The sequence below is a fragment of the Tachypleus tridentatus genome, chromosome 8, assembly GCF_004210375.1.
Source record: "Tachypleus tridentatus isolate NWPU-2018 chromosome 8, ASM421037v1, whole genome shotgun sequence".
Lineage (NCBI taxonomy): Eukaryota > Metazoa > Arthropoda > Merostomata > Xiphosura > Limulidae > Tachypleus > Tachypleus tridentatus.
In genome coordinates, this window is record NC_134832.1 from 61,429,020 (window position 1) to 61,450,231 (window position 21,212).

The 21,212-nt window shown below is 34.8% G+C and overlaps 1 protein-coding gene across 1 annotated transcript in view; it reads left to right on the top strand.

The window, feature by feature from the left end:
• Nucleotides 1-21,212, top strand: part of LOC143222493 (acetylcholine receptor subunit alpha-like) — a 129,143-nt gene that overhangs the window by 50,280 nt on the left and 57,651 nt on the right. The window contains exon 2 of the mRNA XM_076449096.1: nt 9,684-9,823. Within this exon, the coding sequence (XP_076305211.1) occupies nt 9,684-9,823 (140 nt within the window). The remainder of the gene's footprint in view (nt 1-9,683; nt 9,824-21,212) is intronic.

Consider the following 21,212-nt stretch of genomic DNA (forward strand, 5'->3'; position numbering starts at 1 on the left):
TGAAGAGAAACCAAATAACTGCCGGTGAGTGATGTTGACTAATTGCCTCCTGTCACTTCAGAATGAGGAACAGCTAGCGCAGATTATCCCCCTCGAGTAGTTTTGCGCGAAATTCAAAACACACAGAAACATTAGGGACAACAGTAAATGAGCTTATTGAGCAATTTGTGATTTGTTGTCTTAAATACGCTGTCGTCATTTTGTGCCCAAGTACACTATAAGAGAGAGTCTTCAATCAGGCAAGGACCCGACAGAGCCAGTTGGTGAGGGCGCTCGAATCGTAATCTGAGGGTCGCGGATTCCAATTCCCGCACAACAAACATTCTCGCTCTTTCAGCCATTTAGGCATTATAATGTTACGATCAATCTCACTATTCGTTAGTAAAAGTATAGCCCAAGAGTCTTACACTACTAAATTAGGAATGGCTAGAGCAGATAGCCGTCGTATAAGGAAAGAAACAAACAATGAATCAGACAAGAGAAGGCAAAGAGTTGCAGTGGGTGGTATTGAGTAGCTGCTTGTGTTTCAGTGGTTGGTATTAACTAGCTACTTGTGTTTCAGTGGTTGGTATTGAGTAGCTGCTTATGTTTCGTTGGTTGGTATTGAGTAGCTTCTTGTGTTTCAGTGGTTGGTATTGAGTAGCTGCTTGTGTTTCGTTGGTTGGTATTGAGTAGCTTCTTGTGTTTCAATGGATGGTATTGAGTAGCTGCTTGTGTTTCATTGGTTGGTATTGAGTAGCTTCTTGTGTTTCAATGGATGATATTGAGTAGCTTCTTGTGTTTCAATGGATGGTATTGAGTAGCTGCTTGTGTTTCATTGGTTGGTATTGAGTAGCTTCTTGTGTTTCAATGGATGATATTGAGTAGCTTCTTGTGTTTCAGTGGATGTATTGAGTAGCTTCTTGTGTTTCAGTGGATGTATTGAGTAGCTTCTTGTGTTTCAGTGGATGGTATTGAGTAGCTGCTTGTGTTTCAGTGGTTGGTATTGAGTAGCTACTTCTATTCTGGGCTGACAGTTCGAAATTATGGATTTCTTGTTTACGTAGATGTCCTTTTAAATATTTTCTTCAGCTAACATTTCTGTACCACAACTTTATTACAAAATCGTGACAAATGCAAATTGATACGAAATAGACAACCTTAAGAATCTATTTCAAATACTTTGCTTAAAATGTACTGCAATGTATATTAATTATAAAATGTTCAGTGTTATTAGTAAAATATTGTAACCATTTTATAGCGTTTTTGTTACGTTTTAGTAAGTTGGATGAAATGTGAATTTTAAAGATGTGTAAGTTGAAATGAAAGAGTATTCAAAAGTCATTTAACGGGGATTCTCAATACATTTAATTATAACATAATTAGGTATTGATAATTGAACTTTTCAGGGGTGAAATTTTCAAAATAAAACGTAAAAATAATTAGTCGGAAAAATGGACCTTTCTTTGAAAAATAAAGAAAATATACGTGTAAATATAAAAAGAAAAAACAAAGCAGCTCGAATACGTTCTAGTATTCACCACCGGTGATGTTGCTTTAAAATAGTACTTGAATTTACATGGTAAAACGAAAGCTTTGCTTGTTATATCGCACAATAAACAATCTATGCTTTGTTCAATACAGGAAGACGAAATAAAACCGTAGTTTTTTTATGTTTTCCAACATAAATGCAAAGTTACTATGGAAAAGTTTGTACATTGCCCTAAAGAGATAAAATTCCGTAGTCTATGATATTAATGGAGTCGTTATTAGATGGCTGATCTTCCCATAAAATCACGCTAAAGCATAGAAAATATATTTTAACATGAAGATTTTAATCTTAGAATACTGGCTCTGTGCTCTCAGTTTTCGCTCAGTTTCATTTATTTGAAAACTCATGCAAATTGCACAAAATTAAAATTTCGCATTCAGGTATATTTCAATAAACCTGTTTCTCTTAAACCTAACGTTTCTTGTCTAGCTATCACCAAGGAGGAAAACTCTTATTCTCGGTTTTGATGTGTCAAACAAATTTAAATAAATTTTTTCTTTCTCTCTGTCTTAGCATATTTTGAACTAACGAATTAACAGCAAAAAAAATCCTCTTAAAATGACATTATGTCATATTGGATAAAGTTAAACATATTTTCGTAACAACATTTCTTAAGTTCTGAACACAGCTAAGTCATATCGTGATATTAAATGTTAATTTACTGAATAGGAAACAAGAAAAGAAGGGCTAAATTAGGCTTAGTATTACAAGAGATTAATGTCGCGATTGGTTTTACATACTTCGTTATTTTAGAAATATCTGAGGCCCGGCATGGCCAGATGGGTTAAGGCGTGCGACTCGTAATCCGAGGGTCACGGGTTTGCATCCTCGTTGCACTAAACATGCTCGCCTTTTCAGCCCTGGGGGCGTTTTTATGTGACGGTCAATCCCACAATTCGTTGGTAAAAAGAGTAGCCCAAGAGTTGGCGATGGGTAGTGATGATGACTAGCTGCCTTCCCGCTTGTCTTGCACTGCTAAATTAGGAACGGCTTGCGCAGATGGCTCTCATGTAGTTTTGCACGAAATTAAAAAAAATATATATCTGTTTTCACGCTAAAAAGAATGTAGTAAAATCTGAAATAGGCTTGCTAGCATTACAAGATAATCGTATCGTGTCTGGTTTTTCGTAATTCATTATTTCAGAAACGTCTGCATCCAAATGTGTGAAAGCTTCACATGCCAGTCCCTCCTATGAATTACCATTTGTTTAGTTCTCATTTCAAACCGAGTATCGGAGCTTATTTAAAGCGCGGATCAATACTGTTAGGGTAGGAACATATGCAACACAAGATTTTAACGACGACAACATCTGGTGGTTACGCTTGGCCTTAAACAAAAGCAATGTTTCTATTGTCGTTAAATGATCCGTTCAGTCCCTATAGGAATCCGTACAACGTACCATATACATCGAAACCACTCAATATGAAATAATTTAACTAACTATCAGTCTTAAAGAATATTTTAATTAAACGATACAAAGTTTTAATATTCCCTTACACGGACTCCTTGGCTAATGACATAGTCAATTATAACTTATTTATTGGTTGATTTTAATTTTACACGTCTGTACCAACTTTTTGTATGGCTTTTAATGCTGGAAAACACACACACGTACAAAGAAATGTATTTCATCAGAAAGATTTTCAATTAGAAAGAATAAAAAATTATGGTCTTTGAAAAGTTTATGTGTTTGTAGCTAAGCACAAAGCTGTACAATGGACTGTCTGGTATGGAAACCCAGTTTATAGCTTTGTAAGTCCGCAGATATACCACTGTGTCACCGGCGAGGGACCTCTGAAAGCTCGGGAGTGCTATGAACACACTGTATCTACGTATGAAAATATTAACATTTATATAAAATTTATTTTTTACTCGAACAGTGCTTATAATTCTCTACACAAGTGTTCCATTTAAAAATAAGTTTATGTTTTAAACGTATTTATAAGAACCTCATGAACGAAGTATTAAGAGTTTATGAAAACAACTAAACGATATTTAAACCTAATAGTGAGATGTAAAATACAAATTACTGCTCTTTTAGTCTGTCCTCGTAAATGAACATTTGGTTATAGTGAAGATTTCAAGACATTTCACGTCAATGTGGGCTGCGTATTTCGTTTGTTTGATGAATTTCGCGAGGACTACTTAAGGTCAAGTTGCATTAGTACTTTCTAATTTTGAACTGATAGACTAGAGAGAAGAAAACTAGTCATCACCGATCATCGCCAATTCTTGAAATACTCTTATAAAATCGAGTAATGAAATTCGACAGCCACTCTTATCAAACACCCACGGCCTCAAAGTGCGGAACGTAATTCTTCGGTTTTGTAGTAGCTATCCACAGAACATTAAATTTATAGTCTGGCACAATAACCACTGACCATTCAACGTTAAATATGGACATCACAGTCAGCAAAATCAGGCTTACACACAAACCTTAAAATCAGGGTATTGATATGGTCTAGAACCAACGAGAATCAGTCCAATGGAAGAATTGTCCTAGAAAACCTCCGCGTTTAGAAATGACTTTGTGGGATACGGTGAGCATGTAAACTACGTCATTTAGGTATTTTTTATCAAAATTGTGTTGAACTAGTTAACAAGATGGAAGCAGACGTAGTCATCCATTTAGCTGCAGTCAGAGATAATATCAAAGGCACCATATGGTAGCACAAAAGTCATAGGTACGGTTCGTATGTTGTATGAAACTTTGCAGAATTCCAAGTTTCATATGTCTAACAAGTTCTGAGTAAACGGAACTTTCATCCAGATTCTCTTGAAATGGCATAGAGATAATATTTTTCCGAATGTGATGGTCATTCAACTGGAGACCGTATCCACACTTCTGCTGGTCATCTGTTTGTTACTTATTGTTATCAAAATGTGCCTCATTGGGAGGTTTCGAAGCTTGTTTTATCTGTTGTTAAGTTGCGGCTGCAAATACCTGATTCAGTATCAGAGATTGTGGTGCACTAGAAAGTGTTCCACATTCTGCTAACGACATGTGAAGCCGATTTGCAATATCTTGCTATGAACGACCAGTCATAATCAATGGACAGTTCTTCACAAGAATAAGATATCCAAATTAACATCGTCGAAGTCTTTTTTATGATTCATAAATAATTTATAGAGCCTTAAATTTTGTAATTCATTTCAAAGTGGCAACTAGTACAAGACTGTGAAAGATGGCTGAATAACCTCGATTTTGCTTTTCAGACCATAAAACTAATCATCAGATAGAATAAAAAGTATGGTCGACATTATTTTGTAATGTTACAAATTCTGATTGTCTTTTGGTCGTTTGTTACAGTATAAAACCTTTTCTTAACATTCGAATAATAAAAGTAAAACAGAACGAAATATAACAGTTCGAAAAGTATCATAGAAAGAAAACATCACCATCCGAGTTATGTATATCTTTGTGTATATCTGTGTATATCTTTGACCTCCTTCTGGCAATCATACTGTAAAGTTTTCTGAAAACCCAACATTAATTAAAGAAAAGTAATTACATCTCAAATATTTCGTCGAGTACTAATTTAATAGGAAACATGAAGTAGCTAAACCTAGGCTTGGCTTATACACGAGAAACCGAATACTATAAACATAACGTACAACAATAGTTGTTTTTTTTTCTACTCTTGCACGTGTCAAAATTGTATCTCTTTGAGACACATCGTATTTTAGTGCACGGTGTGATTTTGTGAATCCCACGATTCACGGTTTCATTGCAGTTTTCAAATATTTGCTCCCATAAACTGGAGGCATAGGTGTGTTATAGGAGTAGTAGTCAAAGCTCACTGTTTGGTCAGACAAGGGAAGCCCATCAGTTGATGGTAAATTCTATTACTGATTAGCTGCTGTCACTCTAGTCAATCAGTTTAAGATTAGGGAAGGCGCAATTAGCCCTTTTGTCATGTTAGCTAAATTTCGAAAACCATAAAATATCTTTTAATCTGTTTTGTCGATAGGTGCAAACTTTCAAGTACAGTTATTTAACATAAGTGTTGATAATTCTGTGAAATTTCGTTTGAAAATATTTTGTGTGATACCAGTGCTATGTGTGTTTAATGTGTATAATACATATATATATATATAATGTACAACTAAAAACGTTGGTCTAATTAGTGTGAAATTGAACTACCAGTAGTTCGCTTTTGCTGTATACCATATATTATTGTAATAATATATGGTCACGACAATTCGTTATATATGTACTGGAACGCTAGTGAACAGCGCGCGACGTTTCGTAGTTACAACACTATTAGACAACCGTTAATAACGCTATCGTGTTTGTTAATTTAAAAGCTGTATATGTGACGTCGCTTCTTGAGCGACGTAGGGCATTTGGACGGGTATCAATAATTTTACACGTGTTTACCATACACATGATTACTAGGATGAAAAGTCTAGTGATATGTTCACATGTAATCACACATACACACAAACGCTCTCATTTGCTAATGTCAGAAGATCTGTACATATGTATGTACCTACGACTATGTATATATATTTAAAGCCCATTTTAAATTCCAGGTAAGCGTTTAAGTAACGTGGAAAAATACTAATGTGTTCAAAATTGAATCTTTATTTCAAAAAAACATTGTTTTCGGAATATCAAAGTCGCTTTCCACCCAGTAGCGACTCTATTAAGGGAAACAAAACAGCCCTCCAAAAAAATTTACAAACAACTTCATAATATTAAATATAAAATTACACCGAGAAAAATTGGAAGAATTATTACCCAATTAAATAGATGAACTAATAAAAACTGATAACAAGTTCTAAATCTAAGTGTTTAATTTCTAACCTTTTAACAATTCAATGGCGATATAAACTTTTTACCCAAGTTCCTTAGAGCACTTCACTAGTTACAAGTGTCTAAGGCACTCAACTAGTTACAAGTGTCTAAGTCATTTCATTAGATACAATTATCTAAGTTACTTCACTAGTTGTGTCTGAGGCTTTTCACTAATTACAAAGTGTCCAAGGCACTAGTTACAAGTGTCTAGTCTGATTGTATTTCATTAGTAACAATTTTCTGCTTTCTCTCATTCAATCACCCTACGATCCAATTAAATAGCCTTTGTCTACTTCTTAATGTGTGATTTCCGCAGCTAATCTTTTTTATGGCACCTTATCAATAGAAGTTTTGAAAACCTAAACCAGTTCCACACCTTTTCCATCATCTTAGGTATATCTTCTAAAAACAGATAACTGTTTAATATGACAAGATTTACCTTTGGTTAATTCATGTCTACTTCCTTTTATCACACCGTATTTCATTCAGTCTTGTACAACACTTTTATCGGACTCTTTAGAATTCTATCCAATCTGATCTACACATCTCAGCCATCTACCTATTCTCTATTGACCCGAAAATGAAAAGAGAACTGCTTTCATACATGGTCTTTGAATTCCTATAAGACTCTGTGGAAGGCCTTGTGTGGTCCTAGTAAGTTATCTATTTTTAATCTTGTAACTTACCACTGAAGGATTAATATATCCACGATTCAGACCAATTATAATACTTACCAAAGAACGCTTAGAGTCAAGAATATTGCTATGTCCTGTTGTAAACATACAAGATTAAAAAACACTTAAAATGTCAGCCATTTCATTGTCTTTAACAAAACCCTTGCTGTAGACATCCTTTAAGGATCCAATACCCATTTCGATATTTTGCTTATCTATTGAAAGGTTCATGATATTTTTAATAAACCCTGTTTTGGATTTACTATTTTTTAACATCAAACCCTCATCTTTTTTAAGTTTTGTATATTTTCCAACCTATTTCTCAATTTAAACATCTTATGCTTAATTTTTTTTTCTGATTACGTCTTTAATAAACCAATTCGTTTGATATTCTGATTTATACTTTCCTTTTATTAAAAAAATATTTCCGTCTTTAATAAAATGTTTTTACTTTTAAAATTATTAAATGTGCTCGCGATCCCTGCCATGTCATTAACACGATTTAGTAAATGATAAAACTTGCCTCGTGATCCCAAAATTGAATTTCTGAAAATTAAAATGTTGGGTATTACTAGCTGCGTTCAAATACTAAGCTGCTACATAATTACTTATAGCAATTGGTCATTCAAACAAATATGTAGCAAATGCCCTTTAATAATAAGAAGTACGAGGTAAAAACAATTCGAATTACGTGACTAAAGAAAAATTATCTTCATATAGTGATGGATTAGTCACCCTAGCTATAGAGCTGATGCTACGCTGCCTGACTTGAAATACTTTATGTATAACAAGAACATTAGCTTAGTGGAGAAGGCGTCTCAGAGGATTCGATTAGTATTGGATCATTCTGTGGATTATTTTATTTAGGTTCTTAAGCCATTTTATCTTAAGGGGAAGTAATGCTCTTATTTAAGCTTGTACAATTGTCTTTGTGACTAATATAATAAATACCTATGACGTCTTTGAGTAATATTCTGAAGATGACAGGTTGAGGGGACACAAGATTAAAGATTTTTAACGGACATTCTGTGCTCCTGTTATTTTTTTAACAAGATAATTGTTTTTGTGTAATGTGTTGGAAATAGTGTACATCGACACTTTGCAGGAGTTTAAACATGGAAATAGAAAACTCCTAAAAACTAAAAGCTAGTTTTAAGTTTTTACTTCTCGAGGTTGTATTACGAGGAACAGCCTTGAGAAACCATATGATCCCCTGTTGTCTGTATATTACATTGCTACAAACACATAGGTAATTCTCTTATAAAATGTTGGCCAAAACAGAGCTTGTAGCGATCGTCAAGAAGAACATGATACGATATTTAAATATGAACATTTGAACTTTATATCTCAGTATTTTACATTCCAAAGACACATTTATTAAAAAGAGTTCTCTTTGTTCGTAAACTGAGCTGTATGGAAAGAACTAACTATTGGCAATGTATATTACAAGATGTTAGGTAAGTTTCTTTTGCTATTATATTATGTTGACACACAGAAATAAAACAATAAATACTGTATTGTAGCGTTCAGTGGCTGATGGGTCGATCAAACAAAGCAAAACTAGCTTTAAAGAACTATGAAAATTTCTACATACAAAATCTCCACTCAGTAATTAAATACGCTAACCAGTTTTCCTAAGCAAATTCGTATGGATTAAAAACGTAAGCAAATGACTGGAAATACCATCTTCATGATGAAGTTGTTTGTGCAAGTCTAACGAAGTTTCTTGTTTGTTGGTTTGTCGATACTTCATTACATTTTATCTAGTAAGGAGTATAATGTGTGATCATAAAATCAATATTTCAGGGCTTCCAAGCTTCGTGCGGTATTGCATCCAGGTCTTTTGAGATTGCAACGAAAAGCTGTGATTCGTGGTGAATTAATTTTTATTGGTACTCTGAAACTTTCAGAGAAGCTGCCTAAAGCACCATGGTTACAATAAAACAAAACTGAACTCAGAAGTATTTTACGAAGTACGTGTATCCTTAGAGAAGCTGGTTAAAGCACCATGGCTAAAATAAAACAAAACAATTATTGTTGGTTTTAGCACAAAACAACAAAATTGGCTTAATACACTCTGAATCGAGCCCTGAACTTTTAGCTCTGTAATTCCTTAATCTTACCGCTGACCCGCAAGGAGACAACTCTGTCACTTCAGGGGCCCGGCATGGCCAAGCGCGTTAAGGCGTGCGACTCGTAATCTGAGGGTCGCGGGTTCGCATTCCCGTCGCGCCAAACATGCTCTCCCTTTCAGCCGTGGGAGCGTTATAATGTGACGGTCAATCCAACTATTCGTTGGCAAAAAGAGTAGCCCAAGAGTTAGCGGTGGGTTGTGATGACTAGCTGCCTTCCCTTTGGTCTTACACTGCTAAATTAGGGACGCCTAGCGCAGATAGCCCTCGTGTAGCTTTAGGCGAAATTAAAAATAAATCAAAGCAAAAACTTAATGCAATGACCAATAAAAATTGGGCTGTTGATAGTGCGTTCTTAAAATACCGTTTGAATACAATACAAATTTAGATCGAGATTTATTCTAAATTAGCAGATTACTTGATTTTTTTAACATAACCGATTCAACATTTGTACACAATAGTATCGATGTTACTAATCTAGATACATTCTGTATTATTTACGAATATTTTGTAAACTTTTAATTCATTTTCTCTTTCAATCTAGATGCAGAAGCCAACCCTGATGCTAAGAGGCTTTATGATGATCTTATATCTCCTTACAATAAGCTGGTTCGCCCTGTATTAAACGTTAGCGAAGCTCTGACTGTTCAGATAAAGCTGAAACTGTCACAGTTAATTGAGGTGGTAAGTGACGTTATCTTAACTATTACGACTCTGTATCACACTTTAAATGGTAAGTGACATTTTCCTATTGTTACGACTGTTTTATAGTTTGAGATGGTAAGTGACGTTTTCCTATTGTTACGACTGTATTATAGTTTGAGATTGTAAGTGACATTATCTTATTGTTATGACAGTGTGTCATACTATGATATGGTAAGTGACATTATCTTAATTATTATGATGATTCTTTGTGATGGTTTCAAATAACTATATATGTGTATTTAGTTTTTATAACTGTATCAGCACAAACACTTTAAGACTTTGTTAGAGAATGATTTAGGATTTAACTTTGAAGTTAAACACTGGAAAATAGGTTTCAAGTGCCTTTGTATGTAAGAATGCGAACGCCCTTAAACGCTGTCTATTGAGCTGACGATAACGTCGGTGGCCTTTGAATTTTACAATAAAGGTTTGTGGGTGTACAGGAATGTCTGCAAATGTCAACATTCCATGTATACTCTTCTCTGACACGCTTGTATTGCAGGTCTGATTTCTGAATTTTGATTTTTTTACTGGAAGACGAATGTTGATTCAACAGGAAGAGAAAATAAGACACTAAACCTAAACCATACGGTTACTTTTAAAGAAGGAAATCTTCTACACCATCACAGGTACAAATTTAGGCAGATCTTTGCTTGAGCGACAAAGTAAACGTTGTTTTTTTTAACTTTTAGTTGAACTATTATCATAAGGGCTTGTTTTTAATTACACGCGATCATGTTTAATTCATCTTTTAAATTAACTTTAACGCTTAGTTAAACAAGTTACTTGTAAATATTTTGTTCAGTATTTTATTTTTTAACTAAATACGTTGTACTGAAACTGATGTTCTGATGAGGACCGGATTGTTAGTTTACTTAATTAAAATATTTTAAGTTTACTTGTTTACCAGATCAATTTATTGTTGTTAGGAAAGAAACACAGATTAAATGAGATAAAAACAAAACAAACTCCTTTGTAATTCTTGAAGACGTCTTATTTTTAATACTTGAAGAAACCGTCACATAAACATAACACACCAAGCTTCAGGGTTCTCATGGTGTATAATAGAGACCTGAAAACAAACGTGTTTTTTGTTGTTATTGTTGTATGTGTGTGTGTGTATGTTAATTACAATTTCAGTTTTACGTTTCTCTCAGTAAAATGACTACTTTTCACTGTAATACGGGAAAGTATGGAATTGTTCAAGCCCCTTATACAACCATCTACATTTAGATACACAGAAGTGTGTAATAGTTCGCAGCATACAACTAATTAGTTTGGAAGTTTAAGAATATTCTTATGCACAGTTGAATGAAGTCTATTAAACTTGAACTTGGAAACAGAGCTGCCGTTTCAACCACGAAATTTTTATCAGTGCGTGAAACAAATTTCGTGCACGAAATAAACTGAGCAAAATTTCACGAGATGTTCCTTAATAAAATAACACCGACACGCATGAAGTTGAAAACTTGAAGAGGTATACAAGTACATTAACACATGTATATGCATACATGGTCTATAAGGTACATCGTAGTTAAATAGTATATAAAACATCATATCGACCTTCTAATATATTGTATGAGCAATAGTTTACATTTGTAAGTTCACGATTGTTAAGTAATAAACTTCCTTGTTTTCAACCTTGATAATTAGAGTAAGTACATATATCCCGGCATTCCTTATTCCAACAGCTAAAGATAACTTTGTTTAATAAACTATAAAGAAGGCACTTTCTTAATCGTATTACTTGCTTTTTAGAGAGTATACCGCTCGTACAGCGGTCATTCTACGAATTTACAACGCTAAAATCACGGGTTTGATTCTCCGCGGTGGATTCAGCAAGTAGGCCGATATGGCTTTGCTATAAGAAAACACACACACACACACACGCTTGTTAGAGACACCTAGTGCCAGTATTACTTCCTATTATGATCTTTATAAAATAAACTTCAATTTTTTTGAACATCTACTCTATTTTATCCTAACCTTAGACCACCAAGTTGTTTAAGAGAGCTCACTGTTTCTTAGATTTATTTGAATTATTTAATTTAATCTCTATAACTTATTGTCTAATCGGTTAGTGATTCAAGATATATAATTCTTTGGCATGTTTCCCTCGCAAACAAGAAATTAGGACACAGTTACGATTAAGTTATTTTGTGTGGGTGTATAATCACAATTATTCGAAAGAGTAAGAGTCGCAACTGTTAATATACTTCGGTTTTAGTCCTTACGTCATTAAGTTCATTTCCCAAAAAATCTAATAATCTTTTCCTCTGTCTCTATATTAGAATGGCAGGGAAAAATATTATGATAGACGTCTATCTGATCATACACCTCTAACTTACTTAGACTATGTGGATTTTAGCCATCAAACGTAATTACTCGAGGTAACTCGTCTTTTACCTCGAATTATACGTACGTTATTTATCCTAGATACCAGTTCTCTTGCGAGTGTCCCCCCCCCTCAGTAGCACAGCAGCATGTTTGCGAACTTATACTGCTAGAAACTAGGTTTCGGTTCCCGTGGTGTGCAGAGCACAGATGGACCCTTGTCTAGCTCTGTGCTTAACTACAAACAAACAAACTCTTGTGAATGTAATATTTTTCTTACGGGCAATAGATTATTAGCTAACTAAAAACGCTAGATGGCTAATGGTAAGGTACCGTTGATTCTAACAGAACTAAGTACTCTACAAAGGTTGAAAGCCCTAGATTTGTGTATTTTTGTTTTAAAATTTCGTGCAAGGCTATACAAGGGTTATCTGCACTAGCCATCACTGACTTAGAAGTGATACACTAGAGGGAAGGTAACTGGTAAATACCACCCATCGCCAACTCTTGGGCTACTCTTTACCAACAAAGAGTGGGATTGACCTTAACAGTATAGCGTCCCCATGGCTGGATTACGAATCAAGCACCCTGACGACTAGGCCATGCCAGACTCTTAAAGGGTTAAAATGAGGGCAACTAGTCAACAGTACCCCCTCTAACACATGGACTACTCTCATCATAGGTTTGGAAGGAAAAGGAAGGCAACTAGCCAACAGTACCCTCCATAACATGGACTGCTCTCATCATAGGTTTGGAAGGAAAAAGAAGGCAACTAGTCAACAGTACCCCCTCCAACACATGGACTACTCTCATCATAGGTTTGGAAGGAAAAGGAAGGCAACTAGTCAACAGTACCCCCTCCAACACATGGACTACTCTCATCATAGGTTTGGAAGGAAAATGAAGGCAGCTAGTCAACAGTACCCCCTCCAACACATGGACTACTCTCATCATAGGTTTGGAAGGAAAAGGAAGGCAACAGTACCCTCTCCAACACATGGACTACTCTCATCATAGGTTTGGAAGGAAAATGAAGGCAACTAGTCAACAGTACCCCCTCCAACACATGGACTACTCTCATCATAGGTTTGGAAGGAAAATGAAGGCAGCTAGTCAACAGTACCCCCTCCAACACATGGACTACTCTCATCATAGGTTTGGAAGGAAAAGGAAGGCAACTAGTCAACAGTACCCCCTCCAACACATGGACTACTCTCATCATAGGTTTGGAAGAAAAATGAAGGCAGCTAGTCAACAGTACCCCCTTCAACACATGGACTACTCTCATCATAGGTTTGGAAGGAAAATGAAGGCAACTAGTCAACAGTACCCCCTCCAACACATGGATTACTCTCATCATAGGTTTGGAAGGAAATTGAAGGCAGCTAGTCAACAGTACCCCCTCCAACACATGGACTACTCTCATCATAGGTTTGGAAGGAAAAGGAAGGCAACAGTACCCTCTCCAACACATGGACTACTCTCATCATAAGTTTGGAAGGAAAAGGTGGACATGACACCATCCTCAATAGCAAATACCAGTTTATTACAATGTATTAGTTGTTCTAAAGCACGTTCATAAGATCACATTAATGCCTTTCAAACTGTATTTAAAACTATTTTCGGACTTAGTTTTCTTCTAATAAACTGAGCTGAAGTGTTAAATATTACCGAACCATCTTCCACTCGCTCTGTAAAAAGAATATCTTTACTTTATTTTTTCTGAACTTTCACTTCAACTGAAACATGAAGGTTACGTGTCACTGAAAGTATTACACCTTTCGAGATAATGACTTTGGAATGCATGGTACTATTCCAAGCCACGTTTCTATATAGAGTAGAAGTTATAAAATGTTTTTGCTGTGGCAGGAATGTTATACAGGATCAACAAAAATATTTAAACGACTTTCATATATATATATATATACATAAATACATGAGTAACTGCCAAGCCAATTTGAGACAGCAGTTTATAAAATAACTTTCATACAAGTTTTGTTGGCACTAGTTCTAGTTTCGCTTTAATCTGGCTAATAGCACACTTTTACGCACTGTGAAATCATATTAACATATATTTTAATAAATCAATTTCCAAGAGTATAGGTAGAAAATACAAGAGTAGTCCGTGTCCCGCTGGGACAGCGTGACATCTGAGGATTTACGACACAAAAATCAGGGGCTCGTTTCCCCTCGGTGAACACAGCAGATAGCCCGATGTGGCTTCGCTATAGGAAAAAAAAACAACACTCAACAATAGTGCCAACAGCTACCTCTCAAGACAAGTCAAAGAAATGCAAGGAATTACATGTAAGGGTGAATACAACGTGCTATTTTTTTCTAATTATCTAATACGTGTGTATATTATTTTATGTTTCTGGTGAGATGAGTAACATTTATCATTTATTTTTCATAAACAGATAAAAATTACTAATAGGCATATAGACGGCTTATTTGCTCAAGATGAAGAGAAATTGTAATAGCGAAAAATATAATGAGATGGATGGTTTGTTTCTTTGTTTGTTTGGGATTAAGTGTGTTTGTGTTTTTTTCTTATAGCAAAGCTACATCGAGCTCTCTGCTGTGTTCACCGAAGGGAATCGAACCCCCGATTTTAGCGTTGTAAGTTCGTAGACTTAGGGCTATACCAGCGGGGGACGTGGGTTAATTGAAAAGTTACATAATGAGCTACATGTGCTCTGACCATCACAGATATCGAAACCCGGTTTCTAGCGGTGTTAGTCCGCTGTGCCACTGGGGAGCGAAAATGGCTGAAAGGCACATCAATATAGTTTATGCTAACATACCTACAGAACAAAATAAAGAAGATAAACGTCTAGAACAAAATAATTAAATTACAGACACACAACCATGTTCCAGAGGTCTCTCTGGAAACATACAAAAGATAAGTAAGAACTGTATATAAAAGCAAGAATGTATTCAGAAGTCACAATAAGATCGCTATTAATACTTATCACCAAACTACCTAGAACCCCTTGGAGAGGAAAACATCATTCGCAACGTCCTTTGTGAATGTGGATTTCAGTATGTTATGAAAACAAAACTGTTTGTTTTGTGAAAATTCATGCAAAGTTACACAAGGATTATCTGCACTAGCCGTCCCTAATTTAGCAGAGGAAAGGCAGTTAGTCATCACCAGCTAACGCCAACTCTTGCGCTACTCTTTTACCAATGAATAGTGGGATTGACCGTCACATAATAACGCTCCCGCGATTGAAAGGGCGAGTATGTTTGGTGTGAGGGGATTCGAACCCTCGACCCTCAAATTACGAGTTGAGTGCCCTAATCACCTAGACATGCATGGCCTTTGGAAACAAAAAACCAAACAGAAGCTAAAAAATGAGCGTAGTAGAGATATAGAAAACTCATACCAAAGAGGCCCGATATGGCCAGGTGGTTAAGGCACTCGACTCGTAATCCGAGGGTCGCGGGTTCGAATCCCCGTCACACCAAACATGCTCGCCCTTTCAGCTGTTGGGGTGTCATAATGTTACGGTCAATCCAACTATTTCTTGGTAAAAGAATAGCCCAAAAGTTGGCAGTGGGCGGTGATAACTAGCTGCCTTCCCTCTAGTCTTACACTGCTACATTAGGGACGGCTAACGTGGGTAGCCCTAGTGCAGCTTTGCGCGAAATTTAAAACAAATGAAACATACCAGAGAAGAATATGACCATTCGATAAATTGAAATAATATCTAAATAATATACTAAGGACCATATACGATAAACAGGAAGATAGAAGAAGCCTTCTACTTCCACCTGACTAAGAACACATCTATTCAACGTAGCACAGAAGGCAGCAAAATTTAAATATCCCTCTTGAACACATTAAAAAAAGTCAGTGTAAGATAAATGTTTGTAAAACCTCGGATTAACGCACGATAATTTTATTAAGAAGATTAGGACTGAATTCCGGCCACAACAATACATAAATAGTTGCTCTCGGAACTTCTCTGAAGACATCAACAGATTACACTATGTAACACAAATTTTGTTCCTGGATAGTATGTGTTATTTCTTAATTTCTTATGTTGTAAAAGTGCATAAAATGGCCATTATTCCCTTCAAACTTTGCTTTTGTGAACTGGATAATGCAATTTAGAAATTAACCTATTTCCTAAGTAAAAACTGGCGAATTTGCACATTTTCATTTACATAAGGTCTGAATAAAAGAACACATGAATCAAGATTTACATGTATTTATACTAAAGTTATACAAAAATGTTTAGAAGTGAGTAATTTCTCGAAATTTGCGACTGTGATGTAAATCACTTTCACCTATCAGCCCCTAAATATAGTCTTCCATCACGTTTTCATTATATTCTCCCAGGTCACAAAAGCAAAGTTTGAAGAGAAAAATAAGTCTTTTCTATTTACTTTAGGCATAAGCAATTGAGAAAAAACACTTTCTGTCCAGGAACAAGAAAAAGTAAAAGTTTTGTTACATATCAACCGAAACGTAGAATTAAAATAACAATTGATATCCGATAGCCACAACCTTTCCATATTTATTATAAAATTAAAAAACTTATGAAATATTGCATATTTAACACTGGCGAAACCTAGTGATGAAAATACTTTATTAATAAAAATAATATAGTAAATTTAGAAATAAATTACATTAGTAGCGATAATAGGTTAACTAATATATTACTAGGGCATAGGGGATATATAAATTAGTAGTAAATATTCAGTTTTAGGATCATAATTACATATAACTATAATAAGATGGCATTCTGATATTTGGTAGCTGAACACAAGTTTCTGCATCCCAGGGATATATAGGAACAATTATAATTCAGTAATTAATTATTTCATTGAACTGCCTCAAACTGTAAGTTCTCTTGTTTCACTAATTTCAGTAGACAATGAATTTGAAAATCAATGATACGTGTACTTTTGAAATGTTTACTGAAAGTTGAATTAATAGATTAATATGAGCAGACACAAGACTTAATTATCGCTTGATTCCTTCCATCACTTGTTACATCATAGTGAGTATTTTTTTTCTCACAAACTTAGGGTAAATAATGAACCAAGACATGTCTGTAAAAGCACTCATTTTCTATGTAACAAACAAAGGGCATTTCAATAGCAATTAGTGGAATTAATTGCAGTAATTTTTTGTAGTTGTGAGCTACTTATTTGTTGCTGTAACAAAGCAAAGAATTACATGTGACAAATTTTTCTTCGTCTGTAATTAGGTTAAGCCTTACTTTCCTAGTTCGTAAAAATATCAAAGTAGTTAGGAACTCCAGACGTGTACCAAAACGAGAAGTTTCAGTTTGACCAGTTGTCGGTGATTAGTTTTAAAGAAGAGGTCATGTGATGAAATATGTGACGTCAAGAAACCAACTTGAAGTCAAAATATATCTCAAGACGGCTGGTATGGGTATTAAAACAAAGTAGAGAACCTGAAGATGACCTAAAAAGGTCCAAACATTGTTCTCTACTTTATTTTAATAAAAGTTTTCATGCCCATACCAGCCGTCTTGAGATGCATGTGACGGAATAGTTTCACAGGTTTGCACCAGAGGGCAAATATTTCCAATATGCGCTGCAAGGGATGAGTAGTGTGTTAATGGGAGAAGAAAATAATAAAGTGCGACACGAGGGAAGAGGATGGTGATATTAATTTCATTTATAATATACTATGAGAAATATATTTTATACTGATATGAAACGATCAAATGCTAGGTAAGGTCAAATATCTAATTTATAGTTCCACTTCATAACAAAGTGCTTTTAAATACGTAGAATTACAAATTTACGTTTTACACTTTAGATATTCATTACTAGTTTACCATACAATCTACATAAATCTCAATTGTACTGTATCATATCGCTTCATATGTAAACTGTTGACACTGTAGATAAAACTCTTGTTATTTATGTGTAAAAGCACTAATTTTGTATACACAAACGGGAATGGACAGTTGATTTCAATTTTTAATAGCAGTGCATTTGAACAGTTAAAATGAATATTTTGTTCTATTGTGTTTTGTTATTAATCTATTTGTATAGCCTACTTCATGTATTAGTTTTACTTACAATCTTCTAAGTCTTGAAAAGGACATTTTTTGTGTTAACCTACATTACTCAAACTCTAGATGTTTATCATATTAATATTCACACAATACTTCAATCTATAATTATTAAAACTCTACAGAGAATTGTTTGATCCAAATAAATTTAGTAACATCGATGCTACTTGTTGCTCGAACAGTTTTTTTACTGTCAATATTGTGCTGTTTGGAGAAACATCAGTTATAGTTTAAAGTTAATATCATCTTCCAAAACTTTGAACAAGGTGCTTCACGTTTATAAGTTGCATGACTTACACATCATGTGAAAACTCATATTTTAATTTATCTTAAAATCTGGCCAAAGAACTGTTAATAGTTGTCTACAAACATTTAAACTTTAGATAAAGTTGTAAGTTCAAAACAAAACGGGCAATATAAATGTGTATTCAACTTGTGTTACCAAACAATAGGTAAAGATTTGATATTTTGCTTCATAGCTCCTGGTTATTCGTATAATCTGTTTCAAGGTTTCAAGGTTTACAAGGTTACGTTTTATAATTTATTTCGGACAAGTACCCGATTTATTACCTTACGCACGTTACGTATTACTATCTCAAATAACTGGAAATTTGAGCTTAGCAGTTAATTAAAAGTTAATATGTATTAAATTTGCAAAGAAGACTGATACACACAATTTCATTTTTAACATGAATATATTTAAATATACAGACATAAAAATAATACATTTTATAATAACGGTTATTTCTAATAGTTATTACAAATGATGGTTTATATACAACAGTTTTACAAACTTACACAAAATACCAAGTTTTACATCAGGTCTAAAACTAAATATTTTATCGATGGTCCACGTTAAGCAACTTAATTTTGAGTTAATATTGCTGCGTCACGCTTAAGCTAACAACGCCTTTCTTGGCTAGCTTCATATAGGTTAGAAGCTCACTTCTTATCGAAGAAGAAACAATAATGCCCGAAATAAGTCACTGAAGTTGAATGGCTTGTAATGCTCAAAATTTATAACGTTCCTCATCAAATTCTGTGGCTTTCTGATTAATAAACGTCAGTCACAATTATAGCTTCCTATGCTTATAGCGTACAGACTGTAACTGTTCAACAATAATCTCTTCATTTCTTTTCTCTTGGCCCGATATGGCCAGGTGGGTTAAGGTGTTCGACTCATAATATTAGGGTCGCGGATTCGGATCTCCGTAGCACCAAACATGTTTGTCCTTTCAGCCGTGCGAGCGTTACAATGTTTCGGCCAATCCCACTATTGGAAAAAGAGTAGCCCAAGAGTTGGCGGTGGGTGGTGATGACTAGCTCCCTTCTTTCTAGTCTTACACTGCTAAATTAGGAACGGCTAGCGCAGTTACAGTTGTGTGAGCTTAAAAAATAAAATAAAAACTTACAAAATTTATAATCTTACGTGGAACCTATTTAATATAAACTATAAATAAATAAGCAACATGCACAAAACAAACATTAAATGTGTATAAACACAAACCGTCTGCGATGAATGTTATAACAAACAAAAAACACGGGCGATTATTTTTCACACACGCACCGATACTAACACGTCACAAAATTCTTATCATCAGCTTTGAAATTCTAAGAACAAGTCGTTTTATTTTTTTATCTTTTGTTATCACTATGTTTGAGAATTTCCACAATTCAAAAAAGCTTTGACAACTGATGATCCAAAAATAGAAAAAGCGCTATTTCAGTTTTGTTTCTTTTACAAAAGAAGTAAGTGCATGGCCTAAAAAGGTGAATTTTATAACCATGAGCCAAAGCTAAAACCATGAAATGGATTTGTTTGTTTTTGAATTTCGCACAAAGCTACTCGAGGGCTATCTGTGCTAGCCGTCCCTAAAGTCATCACCACCCACCGCCAACTCTTGGGCTACTCTTTTACCAACGAATAGTGGGATTGACCATCACATTTTACCACCCAAACGGCTGATAGGGCGAGCATGTTTAGCGCGACGCGGGCACGAACCCGCGACCCTCGGATTACGAGTCGCACGCCTTACGCGCTTGGCCATGCCAGGCCCATCAAATAGTGAAACTAACCATCACTATATAATGCTCCCTCATCTGAAAAGGCAAGCATGTTTGATGTGACGGGGATTGAACCTTCAAATTACGAGTCGAGGCCTTAACCACCTGGCCGTGTCGGGTCACAAGGATATATGAGCCACGATAAACTGAATGCTTTCAAACTGCTTATTTTTAGTTTGGACACAAAAGTAGCAAGAGTTTGGATGCTTTAGGTGAGCAAGAAAAACAGTCCTCACTAAATAGACTGTAAATTAAGTTGACACAAACTGTAACAAAGAACAATGGATCAGAATATTAAATTTCATTATTCATTTAATGCTTTTATATGATGTACAACTATATTTTAAATGTTTTATGTTAATATGAAAAAGTCTTGTAAATAGAATGTAATTTAAATTAATATGTTTACATGTATATATAGGCATAATGTACGCAACACATAGAGTCAATAATTCGGAATAAAGCATAGCTACATACGTCAATATGAATATGAGACATAATTTCAGGTCTACGTAGATTGTAAGTTACATTAGGGTATAAATATGAATAGGACAGACATCTAGAATTTACATACTGAGTTAACATGGAAAAGAAGTCTCGTAAATTATAGTTTAAACTAATAAAACATATTCATTAAGTATACTATACAATTATTCAAAGCTTAAAACATAAAATGTTAATTTTAAGGGCTTCCAGATGCTATGCAGACTTACAATGTTAAAAACTGGATTTCAATACTCGTGGTGGGCACAGCGTAAATAGTCCATTTTACCAGACTTTATTCACTGAAAAAAAATGCACTCAACAAATAACAAGCGTTCTCTAACACACCAGAAAGGTGTCTGTAACAGAAATATATCTTGTATACGTTTTGCGAAAATAAATAAACAAACAATATTCCAATGGGT